The sequence below is a fragment of the Haemaphysalis longicornis genome, unplaced genomic scaffold, assembly GCF_048455015.1.
Source record: "Haemaphysalis longicornis isolate Haplotype H1 unplaced genomic scaffold, Haemaphysalis longicornis Haplotype H1 scaffold_2, whole genome shotgun sequence".
Lineage (NCBI taxonomy): Eukaryota > Metazoa > Arthropoda > Arachnida > Ixodida > Ixodidae > Haemaphysalis > Haemaphysalis longicornis.
This window is the reverse complement of record NW_027526295.1, coordinates 71,450,205-71,468,143: the sequence shown is the minus strand read 5'-3', so window position 1 is coordinate 71,468,143 and position 17,939 is coordinate 71,450,205. Positions and strand designations below refer to the sequence as shown.

At 46.1% G+C, this 17,939-nt stretch overlaps 1 protein-coding gene across 1 annotated transcript in view; it reads right to left on the bottom strand.

Moving 5' to 3' along the window:
* Nucleotides 1–1,770: 1,770 nt before the first annotated feature.
* The window catches only part of LOC144168054 (lipase member N-like), a 62,605-nt gene continuing 46,436 nt past the window's right edge, over nucleotides 1,771–17,939 (bottom strand). The window contains exons 5-9 of the mRNA XM_077697139.1: nucleotides 17,144–17,236; nucleotides 13,788–13,940; nucleotides 10,326–10,397; nucleotides 7,605–7,673; nucleotides 1,771–2,025 (exon numbers count right to left, since the gene is read on the bottom strand). Of these exons, the coding sequence (XP_077553265.1) occupies nucleotides 1,771–2,025; nucleotides 7,605–7,673; nucleotides 10,326–10,397; nucleotides 13,788–13,940; nucleotides 17,144–17,236 (642 nt within the window). The remainder of the gene's footprint in view (nucleotides 2,026–7,604; nucleotides 7,674–10,325; nucleotides 10,398–13,787; nucleotides 13,941–17,143; nucleotides 17,237–17,939) is intronic.

Genomic DNA, 17,939 nt, shown 5'->3' with positions numbered 1-17,939 from the left:
ATGTGCCTTTCTTTACTTGGTTTGTTTGTACACTTTATCTAGCTCCAAGTCAAGGCCTCTTCACACAAGCGCTGCACAAGCGCACATGCGACGCTTCGCTGACTGGTACGCCAGTAGGAAAATATAAAGCCTCTTGAAGGCGGGAGAAGAGTCAGCGAAGTCAATATAGGTACTAAGGAAATAAAATCAACTGATATTTTTACCGTACAGCGTAAAACTAGGGCGCGGGAAGCACTTTTTTGCGCTGGGCGAACAAGCACAGCGGTCAGGAGCACGACTACGCATCTGCGAACGCTTTTCCGTCTACGAAATGCAATTGCTAGACGTGAGCTACTGTGGAAACTCGGGCGACGTGTACTGCACGAGCGCAGTACAACAAATAGTCACCTAAGCTGCTTGAAATGAAAAAACTAAATAAAAGTGTAAACCGGTTGTACAATATATACCCTATATTAGCATTTCCTCTGTATCCCGCTTCGTGGCTCAGTGGTCTGGGGTGCTAGGTATGTCACCGCAAGTGTCTTGCAAGTCACAAGTTCGGATCCCCGCGGATACGTGCTTTTTTTTTGTAATTTAACTTTTTTGTTTTCCGCCGATGTTTTCTATATTGGGTTCACCTTTTTTTGGGCCGCAACGTTCATGGCTACACGAACTAGTTCACAAAACGCGCGCAGGCTGGCACTGGCGTGCTAGCGAGCTCTCGTTGGCGTGCTGTTGCCATAAGCACCGACTGCTTGCAGGCAGTGGGCACAGGCCAGAATGAACAGACCCTTGGCCTGGTGCGAACACGCTTTTTACGATACAGGCATGAGGGAGGAAAGCTCCAAATATGGGGGAAAAGCGCATGACATTTGGGCGTCTGCAGGTACGCGGAGGGCGTTCATGCACTGCGTAGGTCTCGGCTAGTGAATGCTACGACTACAAGCCGTCCTGGGAGGCTTATCTTGTGCATTTTACAGCCGACAACATGGCAGAAGCGTGGTACGATGATTACTGAGATATTGAGAATGCCCATCCAACAACGCCATTGGTTATGTTTTACAGAACCGAAATCGAAACCGAAACTTGTTTTATTGCTAACCTTGGGCATCGTCCAATCACGGCGCCCCTCCTCCTAACGCCACAGCCTTAGTTGGTGCGGCCGCCGCAAACCGCGCATGGTAGTTTTTCTTCTTTCGCGCTTTGTAGAATAATTACCGATTTGTCAACTGGATAAACGGTGAAAAGTGTGCTAATTTGAGCCAGTCTACGCAGTGCAAGCAAAAACGGGAGCTTGACAAATTCACTTCAGTGTCCCTTTAAAGGCTGGTGTATTTGCGTACACCACAGAAGCCAAGCCTTGGCAGACCGAAGCTCGCGTTCGCGTTTCTGCGTTTCTGCGTTTCTGCGCTCGCGTTCGCGTTCGCGTTCTGCCTTCTGCGTTTCTCATCTTCCTCATCTTTTCCTTATGCAGCGCCGTAAACGATGCAAATAACAATAAGCCTCTACTTGAATTACCAGAGAATCGTTTGTTGGCGTCAAAGCACGCAGAAGAGAAGAATGGACGTTCCGATCAATGGTTAATGTCAAGCGTTTTTTTCTTAAACGTTCAGATAAAGGACAAAAGCCAGCAGTTTATTCATCAATTTATTTGATGCAAGAGCAGAGAAAAAAAAATTGGTGCAGGCATTTTTAGGGAATATTAGTGTTGGCCCGCACAATTGTCGTGTGGACCAACCACAGCTGGTGCAATTTTCTTTTTAATTTGCTGATTGAGAACTTTAGTAGCAACTACGCATCAGAAGCGGTGTAGTTCCGCAGAACGCTCATCATGGGGACGTGCAGGATATCTGTGGCATTGAAGCCGAATACAAAATCTAGATGCGTAAACTTGGGGTCTGGCACTATATAGTCAGCCACCAAAACGTGCCTCAAACGCTGCTTCAGGTCTTCGTAGTCCCTGGGCTGTGTTCCAATATCGGCCAATCCTCTGAACAGCGCGACAGGGGCTCGGATGTTTTCCAGTGGGTAGACTGGTGGCTTTTCCTGGGTAGGCAAAAAACCGCATTTACTGTTTAATGATTTCGCGTCCACAGAAGTTCCCAAATAGCCCTTTCTTGGCACCATTCCCAGCCACATTATTGGCAAGCGACGAATTAGCCTTGTTTGGCAGACCGCGAAGTTGTCAACGTTTTTGCAACCAGCAGCTCCGGGTAATTTTTTTTAATATCAACATAAGCAGTGTCACTTCATAAACTTGTGCCGCAAGTTTTTAGTTTTGGCATGCCTTCCATAAAATGAAGGAACGCAAGATATATAAAAGCAAATGCGAATGCCACGTGCAGGGCTTAGAAGCAGATTTGCAGAAACAATATGCTATAGATCTAGCGCTGCTTTTGACTGGTCAGGTCAATAGTAACATGAGATTTAGCCCTTTGTTGCCCAAAACTTTATTACTTTGCTTAAACGTGTGAGAACTTTTTATGATCTAAACGGACTTCCGACATCACAAATATGAAGTAAGAAAAAAATTTGGTTCAATAGGACGAACACTAGGACACACTGGGCACTGGGAAACACTGGATACTGGCTGCTCATATATCACTTCAACAAGAGAGCTACTTTGACCACAACGATTTATGGTTCAAGCGAAGACAATAACGCAAAGTTCGTATTGCTATCATTTGCCATAACAACAAAATTGCACAATTTCGATTACGTTTCACTAGCCCATTGAGCCACCTGGGTTCGATGCGACTTGACACGCGTAAACAATATCTTTTTTTGAACACGGAGGTGCAGGCTGCCCTCTTTACTTTAATTTTTGAAGGTCCGGGATCATTTTTCTGTCGATAGATGGGGTTAAATGTCGAAACAACCACAGTGGGAGAGAAAAAATTACTGTTTCAGTTTTTGCTCCTGAGCAACAATGGGCATCAAAGGGTCAGAGCAGAAGCGCCATTATTGTTAAAGGGGCCCTAAATAGGTTTCTGAAGGTCGCCATTTTAATCGCGCAATCGCCAGAGTACCCCTTCACGACAATGTATACCAAATATTACACCTCTGCGTAAAGCAGGGGCCGCACAAACACGCAACAAAGGTGCCTTCTTTCTTTCTTGCTCACCTACTGCTTCCTTGCCGCTACACTGCACCGCTCTGACGTGCGACAGAGCGCTTGTGACGCACCCGTGTGACGCACGGAGCTCTCGATAGTACGGCTGCGCTATTGGTGGGCTCCGTTAAATGCTGTAGCCAATCAGCGTACCCGGCTCTGTGAGAAAACGCGGTCGCGCTGGTCGCGCGGCGCGCCTGCACCGGCGGCACGGCGTATGCACCGGCGGCACAGCACGGACGAATGTAGATCATCGCCATCGGCTACACGAGCTTAGCCGAGTTTGTAGATATAGCGCGTCGTTTACAAGGTATGAATAACGCTGAAAAACACGGAGCATCTATGCGGGCACAAACGCCCGCTACACGCGCGACCGCGGCAAGCATCTGCCTTCACGGTAGACAAGCAGCCAACTGTGCGGTGTATGCACGATAGGCATACACCGCGGCAGCTAAAACTTGTCACCGCCCGCCAGAGCGGGCCTATTGCTGAAAATCAGTTTGCAAATACGTGAAAGGGGGTGATAGTGCAGTGAAAGATTGCGCGGGGGATAGTCGTCGTCGCGGCCTCGCAAAGCGGTGTCTGGATAACTGCGGCGATGCTAAGCCTTTTCCCCGACCGCGGTGGGACCAGTTCACCGCGACAGCGCCGCATGCCGAAACGCTAGCGAGCCGCTATAGTCGTCGGTGGCAATCTTCAATTATTATCGTAAACGAGCATGTTGAGCTTCGAAGCCCCCTATCTTTCCTTCGAACGCTCGTTTCCGCTCGTTTCCGCCGACGTGAGCACGGCCGGCGCGAGGAGCCGTTCGATGCGGGCCGGCCACCGAACGACCCCGCTGAGCGATGGCGGATGTATAGGCGGAGCTTGGCCGTCGTCTGCTACAAGAAGCGTGACGTACCGCCGAGCGGAGCCAATGGCTACGCGCTTCTCGACGCAACCCTGTTTCTCTTGGTGTCACCTACCAGGTCTTGCGCCTGGTCGGTGGCGTCTCCGCTTCCACAGTGCTTTGGAGGCGCGGTGAAAGAGGCAATGCGCCAGTCCTTGTTGCGGGCCCTTTTAATGAACGATAACTCGGCTAATACTGAACGCTTTTAAACCATTTTTGCGGCAGGACGTTCTTTGTATAGTACTCCAACGATAGCGCACGTAAAATCTCAACCTTTGGAACCCTGTTTAGGGACCCTTTAAGAGGCACAAAAATGCCCAAGAAGCTAAGAGGCGCAAATATCGAAAACTCTTGGAGGCTTATAAGTAAATTAATGGAAATACAAAATGAGCGAAATAAAAAAGATATTGTCTATGAGGAAATAACAGTCGCGACCAAAATTGGCAATGGTTTTATAAAGCGCATTTTGAGAGAAACTTGCTATTCACGAAAAACACTCCGAGCACTTGCAACTTTTTTTACGCAATTTGTTCTAGGGAATTTCTTGTTTAGAGAAAGAAATGCCTGAGGCTATGAAAGCATGTATACCCAATGACGCCAGTCACAAAAAAGGATGATATTGCCCCCAGTAGAGACACCGCCATAATCGTACACATCATAAAAATCACCATAAGGTCCCATATTGGGTTGGCAACACTGCGTGGTCCCAATCAGCCCATAGCTTCTTCACGCTGCTGTCCTTTGAACAGGCCTGAATAAAGAAGCCTTTCATGACCATTTTAACAGCTACTCTTGTACCTTACCTTCAGTTGGATTTGTGAACTTGTTGCGCGCTGTTCAATTTTTGCGTTGCTTCGGATTTATTTGGTATGCTTATCTAATATTTATTTTTCCTTACGACCTATAATAAAGGTTTTCAACTGCTCTTTGGCAAAAGCAAAATTTGTCTGGAGGAGCCAAACATTGCGTATATTTTCCTTGATCGTATATTTAAAAAATTATATACATGTTTTTATATTTTATTATAGTAAGAGATTTTGTTGTGGACGAGTTTTGTGGCTTCCACGAGTCTCTACGGTCTTTTCGTAACACATCTGGATTTCTGTTTTTATACTAAGGTAAAACAGCACGTTTCTAGATAACTCTGAGCATGCTCACGCACGGCCTCCTGCTAATTACATTGGAATAGTTGAGCTACTGCAAGAGGCTACGAAGAGAAAAGCTGTCAGAATCCCTAAAGTTTAATTTTGTTTTTCGCACACAGTATAATTTAGTTTCCCCCCTCGAAGAGGACGATACATGCAGCTTTTATGAGGGCTACAGCAGTGGGAACATTCGAGTACCCTTACTGCACTTCGATGCTGTATGCCTTAGAGGGCGCCTAAGTTTGTGATTTAGGCGCCTCATTTGTGCTTTAACGCCACCAAGTGCTTCTGCTTGCGAACAGCATGACCGCTTTAGAAGAGGGCAGTGAGTGTACCTTCTCCACCAAACCATTGGTACACCTTCTTGGGTGGTGGCTGGTGGCAACATTGTTTTAGTTGCCGCGTTTACTCCTGAGCAGCTTCGTTTTCACGTAGGAGTTTCAATATAAGAAATCGGCGTACAGGTGATTTATGACTTCGTTGACCCACTTGAAAAAGGCGTATTGGCGATCTTTTGGGTACTTCGCATCCCAAGAAAAATAACTTCATATGTATTTTGTAAGGCTGCAGCCTCCCGTCTGTACACACCTGAAAATGAAGGTCGCTTGCAAACTTTATAAGCAACACGCGAAACGGCCAGATATATAACCACTCTCTAATGATGCGTTCCTGGGGGTTGTGCGGCGTACGAAGTTGTCAGGAACCGAGGGAATGCCGAAGATACATTTGCTGAACGTGCACTTAAGTAATTATGCCAGCCTTGGAGGAACCGTCTTCGGGAGCTCGATCACTGCTGGACACTGCACGGTGGCGGAAGCTCCTTTGATGTTTACCGCCACTAGGGCCCTCTTCAATTCCTCGGCGCCTCTTGCTGATGAAGCTTCGAAATATATCAAGGCTGCCCCGCGGGTGCAAGGGATGCCGAATCTAGTCTGTGCACTCCACCAATGAAGCTGGTCCCCAATTTCTTCCAAGATGTGAAGCGTGCAAATACCAACCGATACCAAAAATTGCAGATAATTGACGTGCATTAGATTGGGTAGCGTTGCTAGATCTAATGGGATATCTTGCTCAATTTAGAAATGTAGTGCCGGAATGAGTGTGTTCGTTGGATTCGGTTTTTTCTAGGCGGCCAGATCTGCTGAAGTTTCTCAAACAATTTTACCCCTCTTTTAGTTGCTTTTAATGGGTCTGGGAATACCCCCCTTTTCAGTGCGCGTTTGCTCAATAAGTGCAGAGCTAAGGACAGCTTCTGGTTTTCGAAAAGCCAGCCTTGTCTGCTGGGGTGTTGCGGTGATATTTTGTAGACCCATTTACAAAGCGTGCGACAGGCTGCAAAGCCATGGCTTTCGCGACTTTTTCTCTGAACTGCTCGAGCTTACAGTGCATTGCTAGCTAAATGTACATTTGGTGCTCAGCTTGTGTTTCTTGATCACATAAGCTCTTCCCATAAGCCTAGGCTATATTGTTTGCAGGGGTCTCTTATTTGGTCTTCACGAACACATATATTGTACGTCTCGGCTACTCCTCCCGCCACTTCCTTCTGTTTCCTGTGTTTAGTTCGCATGTCCTTTCCTTTGTTAATAAACGACTGCCACAACAATTGCTGGAGAGATTATGTGCGCATAGCAAGCTTGATCCTCAAAGGTACATAGCGATGAGAATATTTAAGAGAAAAGACCAGCATGGAATTCGTGCGTGCGACATGTTTCTCTACCCTCGCACTAGATGGATAAAAACTCATGCCTTTAACCAAGTAACTGCACGCAGCAAAGCCACGGTTCCAGGCGCTGTAAATTTATCTGGCGTTACTCAGGGGCAGCATCTTCTCTTGCTACTTACATTTATATCTCCCTTCGCTCTTCGCGTGGACCTTCTGGTGGCATCTTTAACAAACCTGCTTTCTGCAAAGTTAAAACTGTCGAAAGGAAAGCCTTCCAGGTAATCTCTTTAGAGTAGCCCTTAAGTCCATACCAAGTGCCTGCCGAGTAATCTATACAAATAAGGGAGTAGGCCAAACCGAATCGTGTGTTACGCGCCGCTTCTCTCTGAGAGGCCCAACCTTGCCTATGTCAGAGCTCGAATTCTATTCTCTTAAACCTCGCGCGAACCATGACGTTACGGATAGTTTTAAAACTTCGCCATAACCAGGTGCGCCAATTCCGCAGCCGACCGCTGCCCCGTGCCTGTTCTTTGGCCTTAGAAGAGCACCATACTCCGTGGTGTGCTTTAAATTTCCCTTCCTCAAGAAGGCGGCTGTTTTCATGGTGGTATGGCAGTAAAAATGAAATAAATCAATGCAGGAAGTCTCTCTGAAACAAGGATTGTGTCTAAATGAAGAAGAATCACTTTTAAAATAGTAACCACGTATTGAATAAAAGTTTGCATGAAAATATTGACATCTCTTTTAAAAACAACGTTTGATAAGAGTGTTATTTTAAAAGAAGAATACAGAGTCGGGAACGGATGTAGGACATACCTGTGAGTAGCGACGGAGGTTTTCTGTTTTGCCGTAATCAAACATGACCAGGTTTTGCGCTTGGTGTATCTGCAAGAGAAAGCCAAAGTTTTTGAAAGAAGATGGCTCCAATGAGGCTAGCAGAAATTTCAGTGTTTTCGTAACAGTACTGAAGGCAACACAGGTGTAAACTAACATTTACCAACTTAAAATGCAACACAATCTCTTTCCGTGTGCCAGATATTTCCTATATTGCGTTCATTACTCAAAAATGGTTATTTGGTGTGCATAAAAATGGAAGTTATGTGAATTGTTTTGTTCGATCGGAGCAGCCTTATCGATTCCGTAAGCGTCCTGTGTGTATGTCAAGAGGGCCGGCGTAATATCCTGCAACATGGATTCGGCGTTCACCAAAAGAAAACAACAAAAAGCAGAGTAAACCCCCGATGTTTATTCGCCTTGCGGAAGCACTTCGAAACCAATGGCTTTGTACTTCTCCACAACCGTGCGCTGTACCAACAATAGGGAAGATATGGGGAAAGGCGGAAAGAAATATTCGTGGCTATTTCTTCGCGACACTTTGGAATATGAACAAGCAATTTTATTACCTAAACAAATGCCCCAATACTTCCTCATGGATACGCGGACAAATTTATCAGAAGGGCTCTCTCAAAGCAACGGTCCGAAGTTCTGTGCTTTGCTTACAAGTGTGTTGATCACCGTCAAGTCCACCACGAGAACGCCACACAAAACCTGGCTGGCCCCAGTAGTGGCCATTGTTTTCCTGTTTTGTTATGGGAATGGTTTTGACGTCATAGGCTTACGTTAGACACCTGTAACGGCGGTGTCGATATCTGCACGATGCAGCTGTTCTTTCTGCTACTTAAGCTCTCCAATCGGCCTCTCCTAAAATGAACATAACCATTTTCGAGGTACTCTTCTAGGCAAGTGCAGCCCTACCAGCTAGGTATATTTTCATGGCTTTGCTGTGTTAGGAAAAACTGAGGAATGCAACTTGCAGCCATATCCGAACGTTCATCTTTTATATATTTGGACAGCGTTGGCGGACTTCGAAAGCTTGCAAATTTGGGCATCCAAACTGTACATGGTAGTCTGGAAGGAACGGATACTGTGGTTGCGAGAAATCTGTTCCCACTTAATTAAATTCCACTGAGAAACCCTAAACAATTACCGTAATACCTCGTTAACTCGGAGTCACACATCTCGCAAAATCGGCTATGCCGAAATTTTCCGCAGTACCGAACCATTTCTTTTACGTCCCATGTATTTGTTGCCCTTTATTTCGAAGCAGTTTCTGGCAAAACTGCGGATATCTCGAAATCTTGACTTAGAGTGGAAAGGAAATTCCATCGCCGAGGACTGTTCACAAGATTCGCGCTATGCTGCCTGGCCTAAGTTGCTCGATTTTTTTCTCGTTTAGACGTGCCTACCACAAAACCGATGTTTTCCCCGAACGTGAAGTCTGAGCCTAGAGGCATATCAACTACGTGAAGCGACCCCGTGGCAGGTCATGTCAGGGAAGAGACATGCGCGGAGTGGCAGACGTACAGCGCACTAGACGATAAAGGTGTGTCGTGCGGAGAAAACCCCAGTGGAGAGCGCGGGTCCCTTTTGAGGTGAAAAAAATTCAATGGAGGGCAGGCTTTCCGCCAAGAACTCCTATTGCAGCCAGTACGACAGGTAAATAAATAGCAGCGCCTTTTTGCAGTAAACTTGACAGTTCATGGCAATTCGCGCTACTTTGCTTATTTCGAAAATCCTCTTATCTCTAAATATTTCTCGGTTATTGCTACTTTGAGTTAACGAGGTATTATTGTATTTACTGTAATCGTTATAATGGAATGAAAAGAAGACGACCAGTCTCAAGCAGAAAAGTAGTTAAATTTCTGTATCTTTACCTTGTCGTCTATTAATACATTGTGTCGGAATTTCTTGAGCGGCAGCATTTAAATTCCTGGTGTGCTCAGTCCACTACTGCTTTGTATGATTTTTCAGTGAACTTTGTTGTTTATTTCGACATGAGAATACATTGCTTAACCACCTATACAACATTATACTGACGTAAACTCGAAGAAATGTTACCTGCATGATGAAATCCATGGTGTACAATTTTTGGCGGATCTCGGTTAGACCGAGAGTATTAGCTACTTCCCGCTCCAATATGCCCGACGACATAAATATTGTCGCTGGGTGGCCTCAGACGGTGGCCGTGAGAGCCATAGGTCAGCGGCGCTCCCAATACCGCCTTATTGGTTCCTACACGTTTCTAGATACAGGGTTTTAGAAGCTTTCTGACCATGCCTTGCTTTTCCTTATGGTAAATGCTTTGTGCTTCTATGTGAATATGTAACGAAGAATGACGCATACTAAAGAGCTGCACTCATCTGTATTACGAGTCAGTAGGGTTTCTAGCACAAGTGCGGAATATTTATATTCAATCAATTTTCTTATAACGCAGAAAGAACTTGTGTTGTGCTTGTTTCGCCAACGATACTTAAAACGGTAAGGCTTTCTTTTGTTTTAGGCACTAGATAGGCACGTAGAACTACCTTAGAGGGGGCATAAAATTTAGTGGCTTGATATATTTGTAGAGCAAGATAAGTAGGGTTATTGTGACGGCAATTGCCTTAGGTGTACATAAATACTGCAACGTTTTATATTGATACAGTAATTGACTAATTATCATGTGAGGCCTCGTGCTTGACAGTGCATATTTCTTACCTGGGTGTAATGTAAGGTTGTCTGACTCGATGAACCAACTGGGAAGTTGGCTTCGTATACCGGAATACGGGTCTGCGGTAAAGGGACACATTTAGCATTTTAAAGAATTGACAAACAATGAGTCTTTGTTCTTGCATTGTCACTTACCGTGACGCGCACACAGCACCTCAAAAGCAATACCCACAGCCAATTCATGCAGCATTTGCTCGCCATATTTTAAGCCGTTTTGAAAAGTACAGCAAAACGTGGCGCAGTTAGACCTATGGAAGTACTAAAAAATTTTTGGATGAGGCGTGAACTCGTCTACACGCCATTATTATTCCACTGGCTCTGAACGGCCGTAGCGCCGTTGTCAGATGAGTGCAGAGAATCAACTGCAGTGCGAATGGGTGTACAAAAGCCGAAAGACGCCGCCACCGCCGCCGCCGCCGAGGATGTAGCCGCGGCCGTTGCCGTCTCGAATGCCACCCCTCCTACTAACTGTTGGTCTCTTCCTGTTGAAAGCAGCTTGACCACGCGTTGTAATGCCGGCGTGAGCATAAACATATTTTTTAACTTGACAGCCATTCTGAGCGACATTGTCGCATCAGCAGTCCTTGTTGACCAGCTGGTCTTAGTTCGTGTGGCGGAAGAACAATAATACATCTTATTCTGGACGCATATAAAGTCTTTCTATCTCTCTTCGCCGGGGTATTTCACGTTTAATTATGCGCCCACCCCCGGTAGCTGGTTTAGGCCTGCACGGGATGGGGGTGGAGCGAGGGGAACGCACGCACAGCAGGCCGTGATGCCGCTACCGATGACATACCCGTTGCAGAGGCGGCAGATTTAAACGTGCAAGTCATAGGGCTCGCTGCATCCTGTCAGCTTTCCAGCGCAATCGAGCGGTTTAGGTCAGGGTTGGTGTTTTGTAAAGACAATAAGATGAATACGACATCGCAGCGAAAAGGTCACCGACGTGTGTGTCTGCCAGAATAAAGGTCCCGGTCTTCGAGGTGTTACCTCACTAAGGGAGGGACGTATGTCGTTCGCTTGGAGGAAGAAGAGCGGAAACTGAAGCTGCGCCAGCCCAAACCGAAGCGTAAATGGGCGCGATAACAACGGAAAGGCGCTGTCACCGCCGTTGCCACCTCAAGCTTCAGCTGGCTTAGTAGCGGCGAAGCCCTCCCGGATGAACAGCAACTGGTCCGCTTGAAACGCAGACGTGGGCCAACGTTATTTGTTCAGCGTAAAGGGATTTCAGAGCGACATGTTAGCAACTGCCTTTTACTTTCAAGCACCCGCTGATGACCGGTTGCCAGTTTATGCGTTTACTCGTTTAGGGAGATAGGAGGGAGGGGTTTTAGTGAGATGGAAGTTCATGCGCAGCTAAAGGTTTCATGCCGTTACCGTTGACATGCCCGTTGGGTTTGCGTGAGGTTGAAACGAGGCCATTAAAAAGCCCAATGGGCCCATCCGGTGTCCTCAGTGGTAGAGCGGATTGCGTTGGAGTGTTACACAAACAGTAGGGTGCCTACGACTCCGGAGGGAGAGAAACAGGTCTACGTTTGTCCACCAGGATAAAGCTCGTGTCTTTCCAAATCGCGTTCATGTAATTGGCTAGGAAGAATGATCAGTCGTAAATTACAAATAAACGTGCTGTGTTTTGTGAACTCCGTGGAGGACGTGCAGCTTTGCAGGACATCCTTCCTCACAGAGTGGATGGCCCAGTCAAAAAAGACGACAGAAAAAGTTCTGTAGTTTTGTCGTGTTTTCGCGTGTCGTACTGTCGTATTGTCGTAGTCTTGTCGGGTCGGGATTCTCGCGTTCTGTCGTGATTCGTATTCCTCTCCTGATTTTTATGTTCCGCAGTGCCTAATTCGTGTCTTGCCGTGATCCTGATGTTCCATCAGTAGTTGCACATGTCTTGATTGTTATTTCCCATTGTGAAGAGTAGCGCAATATGCCAGCTCTGTTGTAACTACAGGAATGTTTGTCGTTGAGAAAATTGACTTTGTCGTTACGACAGAAATGTGTGTCGTAACAACAGATGGGTTTGTCGTAACAACAGGACTTCTGTTGTCACAACTAATTTTTCTGTCGTACGACAGGGGTTCCTGTTAGGTTTTTGCTGTATTCCTGTTGTGATTTTAGACAAGGGGGCACTAATTTTTTTGATTTTGTTGTTTGCTCTCCTTACCCACCCATAGGTACGAGACTCCTAAAGCAACCTCCCTACCCCCAACTAGCTCTTTTACGCACACATGTTCTTTACAGTCTTCTTTCACTCTTCTCCAATTAGCCCCCTGCCGTATAAGCATACCAACCCCTTCGCCTTTTCTCCACCCAGCCTCTACTCTAATTACTGTACTCTACTTTCTCTACTTGCATTGACTTATAAAAGTGGTGGACAAGGACGGCGGCCTGGCCCGTAAAATGTTTCGTAGTGTGGTGCTGAGTGTAGGTCGGGATAGTGGGATCTACAAAGGTCGTACAACCTGGAATTTCACAGGGTGTGGGCATTTCTTGCAGAAGGAGGGCAAGAGAGTGAGAGAGAGAGATGAAACTTTATTAGGCAGCTCAAGTCCGAGCCGCGGAGTTATCAGGGGCTTTTGGATACATTGAGAAGTTCCATGTTCCTTCACGGTTCCTTCCAAGTTCCTTCACGGTTTTGGGAAGATTCGGGGAATTGAAGGTCAATATAAAGCGGTCTGACGTTTTTATTTTGCACCTCTAGTTAGGACTTCAGTTTGTTCACAACGCACCCGGCTCAGGATGGTCTCGTTACTATCAGCCGGGTAGATCTTAATAACGCCGCACACGGCTTTTTTTAAAGGTACCATTCTGATCACAAATTCTATCGTTTCGGTATTTTCGTTCTGCGGAGTAACAAATGGTCGATTTTCGTCAGGTTGTTTGCGTGCATCTCATCATAAACAGCAATGTGAGGACTCTGAGCAAAAGTGACAGCGGCCATTTCTGCGAGCTCCGCACTTGGAGCAGTTTGTTCTATTATAGAAGCGATCGCGTGTCGTAGGATTGTCCTAATGCATGTTTTTACCAATGGCCTCAACTGAAACGCGTATCTGAACCGGCTCACCCTGTCATCTCGTGTTGGAAAGAAAACAGAACCAAGCAAAAGTAGCGTTGTCAGGCATGGCACTTTGAAAACAAAGACGCTTTGCAGTGCGGAGCTCAATGCGATACGGATGAAATAAAACTTTTTTACCTTGATGTGTTAATGTTGAGAGAGTATTCATCGTACGGACACTGCAAGTTCTTTCTTCTGCAATATTTCACAGGAACGACCTCTTTTTGGGAGTTTGGTTCCTGATACGCACGTTACATAGCCACATGGCGAATAACATCCACTTGAAAGTTAACAGACAACTTGAGATGCCGCTTTTCCTGATTAGCGAACCCTTTAAATAATTATTTCTCAATAAGAGTAATGAGGAGGTAGAGAGGGCAAGTACCACTTACACTGTTCAGCTGCTTGGGGTTTAATCCAAACACAAGCGTGATAGGCTTCCAGCACAGAGTTCTAACGGGGGAGTCGCAGAATGTGGCAATCAGCCATTTGACGAGTGGGTTCGACACAAACATGCCTCCTCGAGTCAAAAGGTCGGTCACGCCCTGCAGTAAAGAAAGTTTTCAGCAGTCGAATGATATTTATATGACAAAGTATTTGACAGCCTAAACGCAATCTGCAATACTGCCATTTAGAGATTTCTCTCTTTGTTATGATTTGTGGCTGAAAAATTTATCTCTAGCACATAATCTTATTGCGTGATTTGCTCACACGCCTTACAGTTTCTACTTTATTTTTGTTGCTGCTTTCCTACAAGATGTATTTTTTTCCGTCAACTGATACAAAACCGGTCAGGAGCCGCGACACCTGTCGATGTACGTCATCACAGTGCGCGAAAAACGCGAAGTCCAAGAAAGAGAGAAAATCTTTTGAGCAAGCTCGCAAGTAATCTAATGGACGTATACAGCAGTGGTATTGGGCGTTGGTACTATGTGGCCTCTTATTCTATGTATTGGATTCCCATCCCGACTACGTTCCGAAAGCCTGTGAGATTTGAGAAGTTCAAAGGGACGAAGGTTCCCCAAAACGTAGCCCCTCTTAACAGAACCGAAAGGAAAGGCATGAATAGGAAGTCTGGCTAATGAGGAAAGGGTAATTATAAAGCGAAGCCTTATATGGCTGTACCAAAAGAAGATCTGGCGTTCCCGGGTAGAAAGACAACTCCTTTGAGCGCCCCCCTCCCCCGTTCGTGTGCTCAAAACACCTGGTTCGAGATGAGTTATAAGTAAGGGGAGTAAGAAAAAATACTGCATGATATAGCAGAACGTCTTCGCTTGTCATGCAAAAGCATTCCTTTATAAGACCTGAAATGGTTGCGCGATGATTGGTTAATGGTTTTTTAATAAGCAACACCTGCGTGGCTAAAGGACGAGAGACAGGAGGGCGCCGAAAACATGCCCCCAGTTTCGCAACTGAATACTGCGGTCGAGTTTTACAAGGTGCCACCCACGCTTGAAAAATCATGCACTCCTCCTTCTAACGACTCAGATGAGTTATCGCAAAGCTTTCCCTTGTAGGCTTTGTTGGCTGCCTTCTGGATTTAAAATTTGTCTAGATGAGCTGTGAATTTGACCAGAACGCAGTTTGTTCTTTGATCGAAGTATCTTTTATTTTGAGCCTTTCCCATTCGATTTCGCCCGAAGAAAGGTCTGCGCTCAACCATCGGCGCCGTTAGACGAAGGACTGGATGCTTTTGCTGTTTTAATTTTGCACTTCCATGCACCACTCTCCAAATACTAACTGCTTCCAGCGTGTCAGAAATGCGTCTGTGCTGGAGAACTCCGGTGGATGCACCCCTGTTTCAAACAACAAGTCCCGCGCTTTTTGGATTCTTCACAGTACATTACACGATTTGTTTAGGTACTCGTCAGAGAATAATTAAGCAATAAAAACACAGGCTGACGTTAAAGGAGCCATGAAGAGAAAATGCAAGTTTGTTTTATTCGAAAGATTTCGTGTTTTACAGTGCCCCCCCCCCCGCGCTTGTCCGGATACAAAGGATGCTTTATTCACTGAGAAATTAATCAATTTAGGTTAAAATCTTGATTTTCCCGCTAAATCGTTTGTTTTCGGGGTCTGCAATGACATCACAGGAACCGACCACTCTGCAGCCTAGAATACCTTCATTCACGCATCCGCCGTACAGGGTAGAGACACGTATACGTTGGCGCCGCCATTTTGGGTCGCTCGCTCGCCGCCGAAGCAAGTCACTGTGTCAAAACCGCGCTAAAATTATCGCCGCAACGTGGTGTACTGGCGAAGTTTGAATCATATTATCTGTTTCGCGTTGCTAGGTCTCATGGGAAACGAAAAGAACAACGCGTTGAGCACGTTGGCCCATTTGCGACGGCACGTGACCGTCCAAAGGGTGTCTCCACCCTGTACAGCGGTGCTGGTGTTTCCCGCGTTTCTTTAAGTTGCCCGAACCTAGATGGCGCCACCATACCGTTGCAAGCCTTTGGTTTGTTTTTAACCGTATTTAAACCTGGCTTGTTTTTGTTCTGGGAGAAAATAATCGTTCCCTGAAACAGTGCTCGCTCGACAAATATGGTCACGTAAGACACCGTTGCTTGCGTCAATCGGTCAGTGTCGTCTGAGACAACCCCAAGCCCCGTAGTGCTGTGCAGCTAAACCAAGTATGGTGTGCGCAGTACGAACAGCGGTACGCATCAGTACTTCTATGTTTACATGTGCTTTCGTAACTTCCACTGTTTTTCCCATCATTTTTATTGCTTTGTAAAGAATGTGCCCTAAATTTAGGCGCAAATCGCTCGTTCGGCTAGCTTCTAAGCTCTACCGAATTTGCGTCTGCTTGTGCCGGCCTCCGCCAATCGCAGAGCTGGCTCGAATGACAGCATAGGTTCTATTGCGGAAAATGAGCTGGTTGGTCGCATAGCCATTCCCTTTTTTCCTAGATATGTAGCTTAGTTCAGCGAAGTTTACGCTAAAAGTGGTGTCAGTATTTTCTAACGAGGCAATCTTTTTAATGAACCAAACTTGTGTTTTCTCTTCATGGCTCCTTTAACACTGCCACATTTTTAAACTATCGGTGGCAGAATTTATTCTACGCAGGTGATAAAATGGGAAGTGGAGGTTCGATGGTTTTTAGCTTGAGCTGTAGGGTGGTTGAATAAATTTGGCTCTTGATAAAATGACCACTACAAATGTGGGAGTTTCGCACCTGTTCTCACATTCCCATGCTGTCACTCATGAAAACCGAAGGGACAAAGCTCAGTTACAGAAAAAGTGTAATCTGTCGCGCCGTTTCTACGGCCATACAGTAATCGATCTCGTACGTAATTGACTTTCTCTTCAATGCACACCTATCGAGGCATACCATCGGTAAGGCTGGCGGTGAAACCGTAGTCACTGAAACCAGTAAAGCAGTATACATGTATACTAATAGTTTTATTCCTACTCAGATTGGGTAGAGCCAGGCGCAGAGCGCTGCAAGAAGCGCTCATGTCAATGTAGCCTATGCGCAACCTTATAAGTTTACGTAGCCGTTCGTTCATCTAAGAACCCAACACATCTCTCTATACCTCGTTTCACCCCTGATATCCCCTCTCTCAACATTCAAAGCACCGAAACAAACATGGCAAAAACAACGGAAGGCTGCGCAGTCAAATGCGCCGGCTCATTCCACTAACGAGGGGAGCACCGACTGGTGGCGCCACCCGGCGAGGTGCCCGGTTCCATTAGGGTGTACCTTGTGAACGCGGATGTGTTTTCTTTTCTTGTGGCTCACCTTTATCAATCTGGCAAAAGGAGCTGCGAGCCGCGCAGGGGACGTGAAGTGTGTCATGTTTCCGATAGCACCATATCCCAACAGAATGTTCACCTGGAATTAGAGAGTACATGTTAATTATGCCGAGGGGAGCTATAGCTCACAACTACAGTGTCTGTTACATAAAATACTCCTACGTTTGCAGACGGTTCTCCTGTATCCTAATTCTGCAAAGCGACTTTTATTGGCAACGTCTGACTGCCTCATTTTTCTTGACCAGAACTGTTTTTTATGTACAATTCTGCAACTACAGCTGAATATAAACGTAAGATTCAGCTAGGAATGGACGCGCGAATACCTAGCAGACAGTTTACTTTAGGGGTAAATACACTAGAGCCTTTAAAGCCTAATCGACGCCCTTAGAAGCAGTAAAGCCCACCAGTTAAACGACCTTCGGTGTGCAGACGCCTTCTGCAGGATTAAGAGAAATTCTACCAGAGTTTCATCACGTCCACTGCACCCCAGCAGGTGTTCCCGGTGTAGTGACCAATAGTGCCCTACCTAGTTCCCTACGTCGCAACAGGCCTACCTAAGAGGCTGTTGCGACGTGTATAGGAAAACGCGGCCTTTCTCATTTGACCTAAGGGAACCGGGAAGGTCAAAATTTGAAAAAAGATGATTTTTTTAGAGATTCAGAATTCACGCTTTTATCTGTACAGTGGGGTATGTAACTTTTTTTCGTGCGCGGTTAATGTAACCCTAAAATAGCCTTTTTCGGTATCTAGGTGGGCACCAACCCCCCTCCAAGTTTACACGT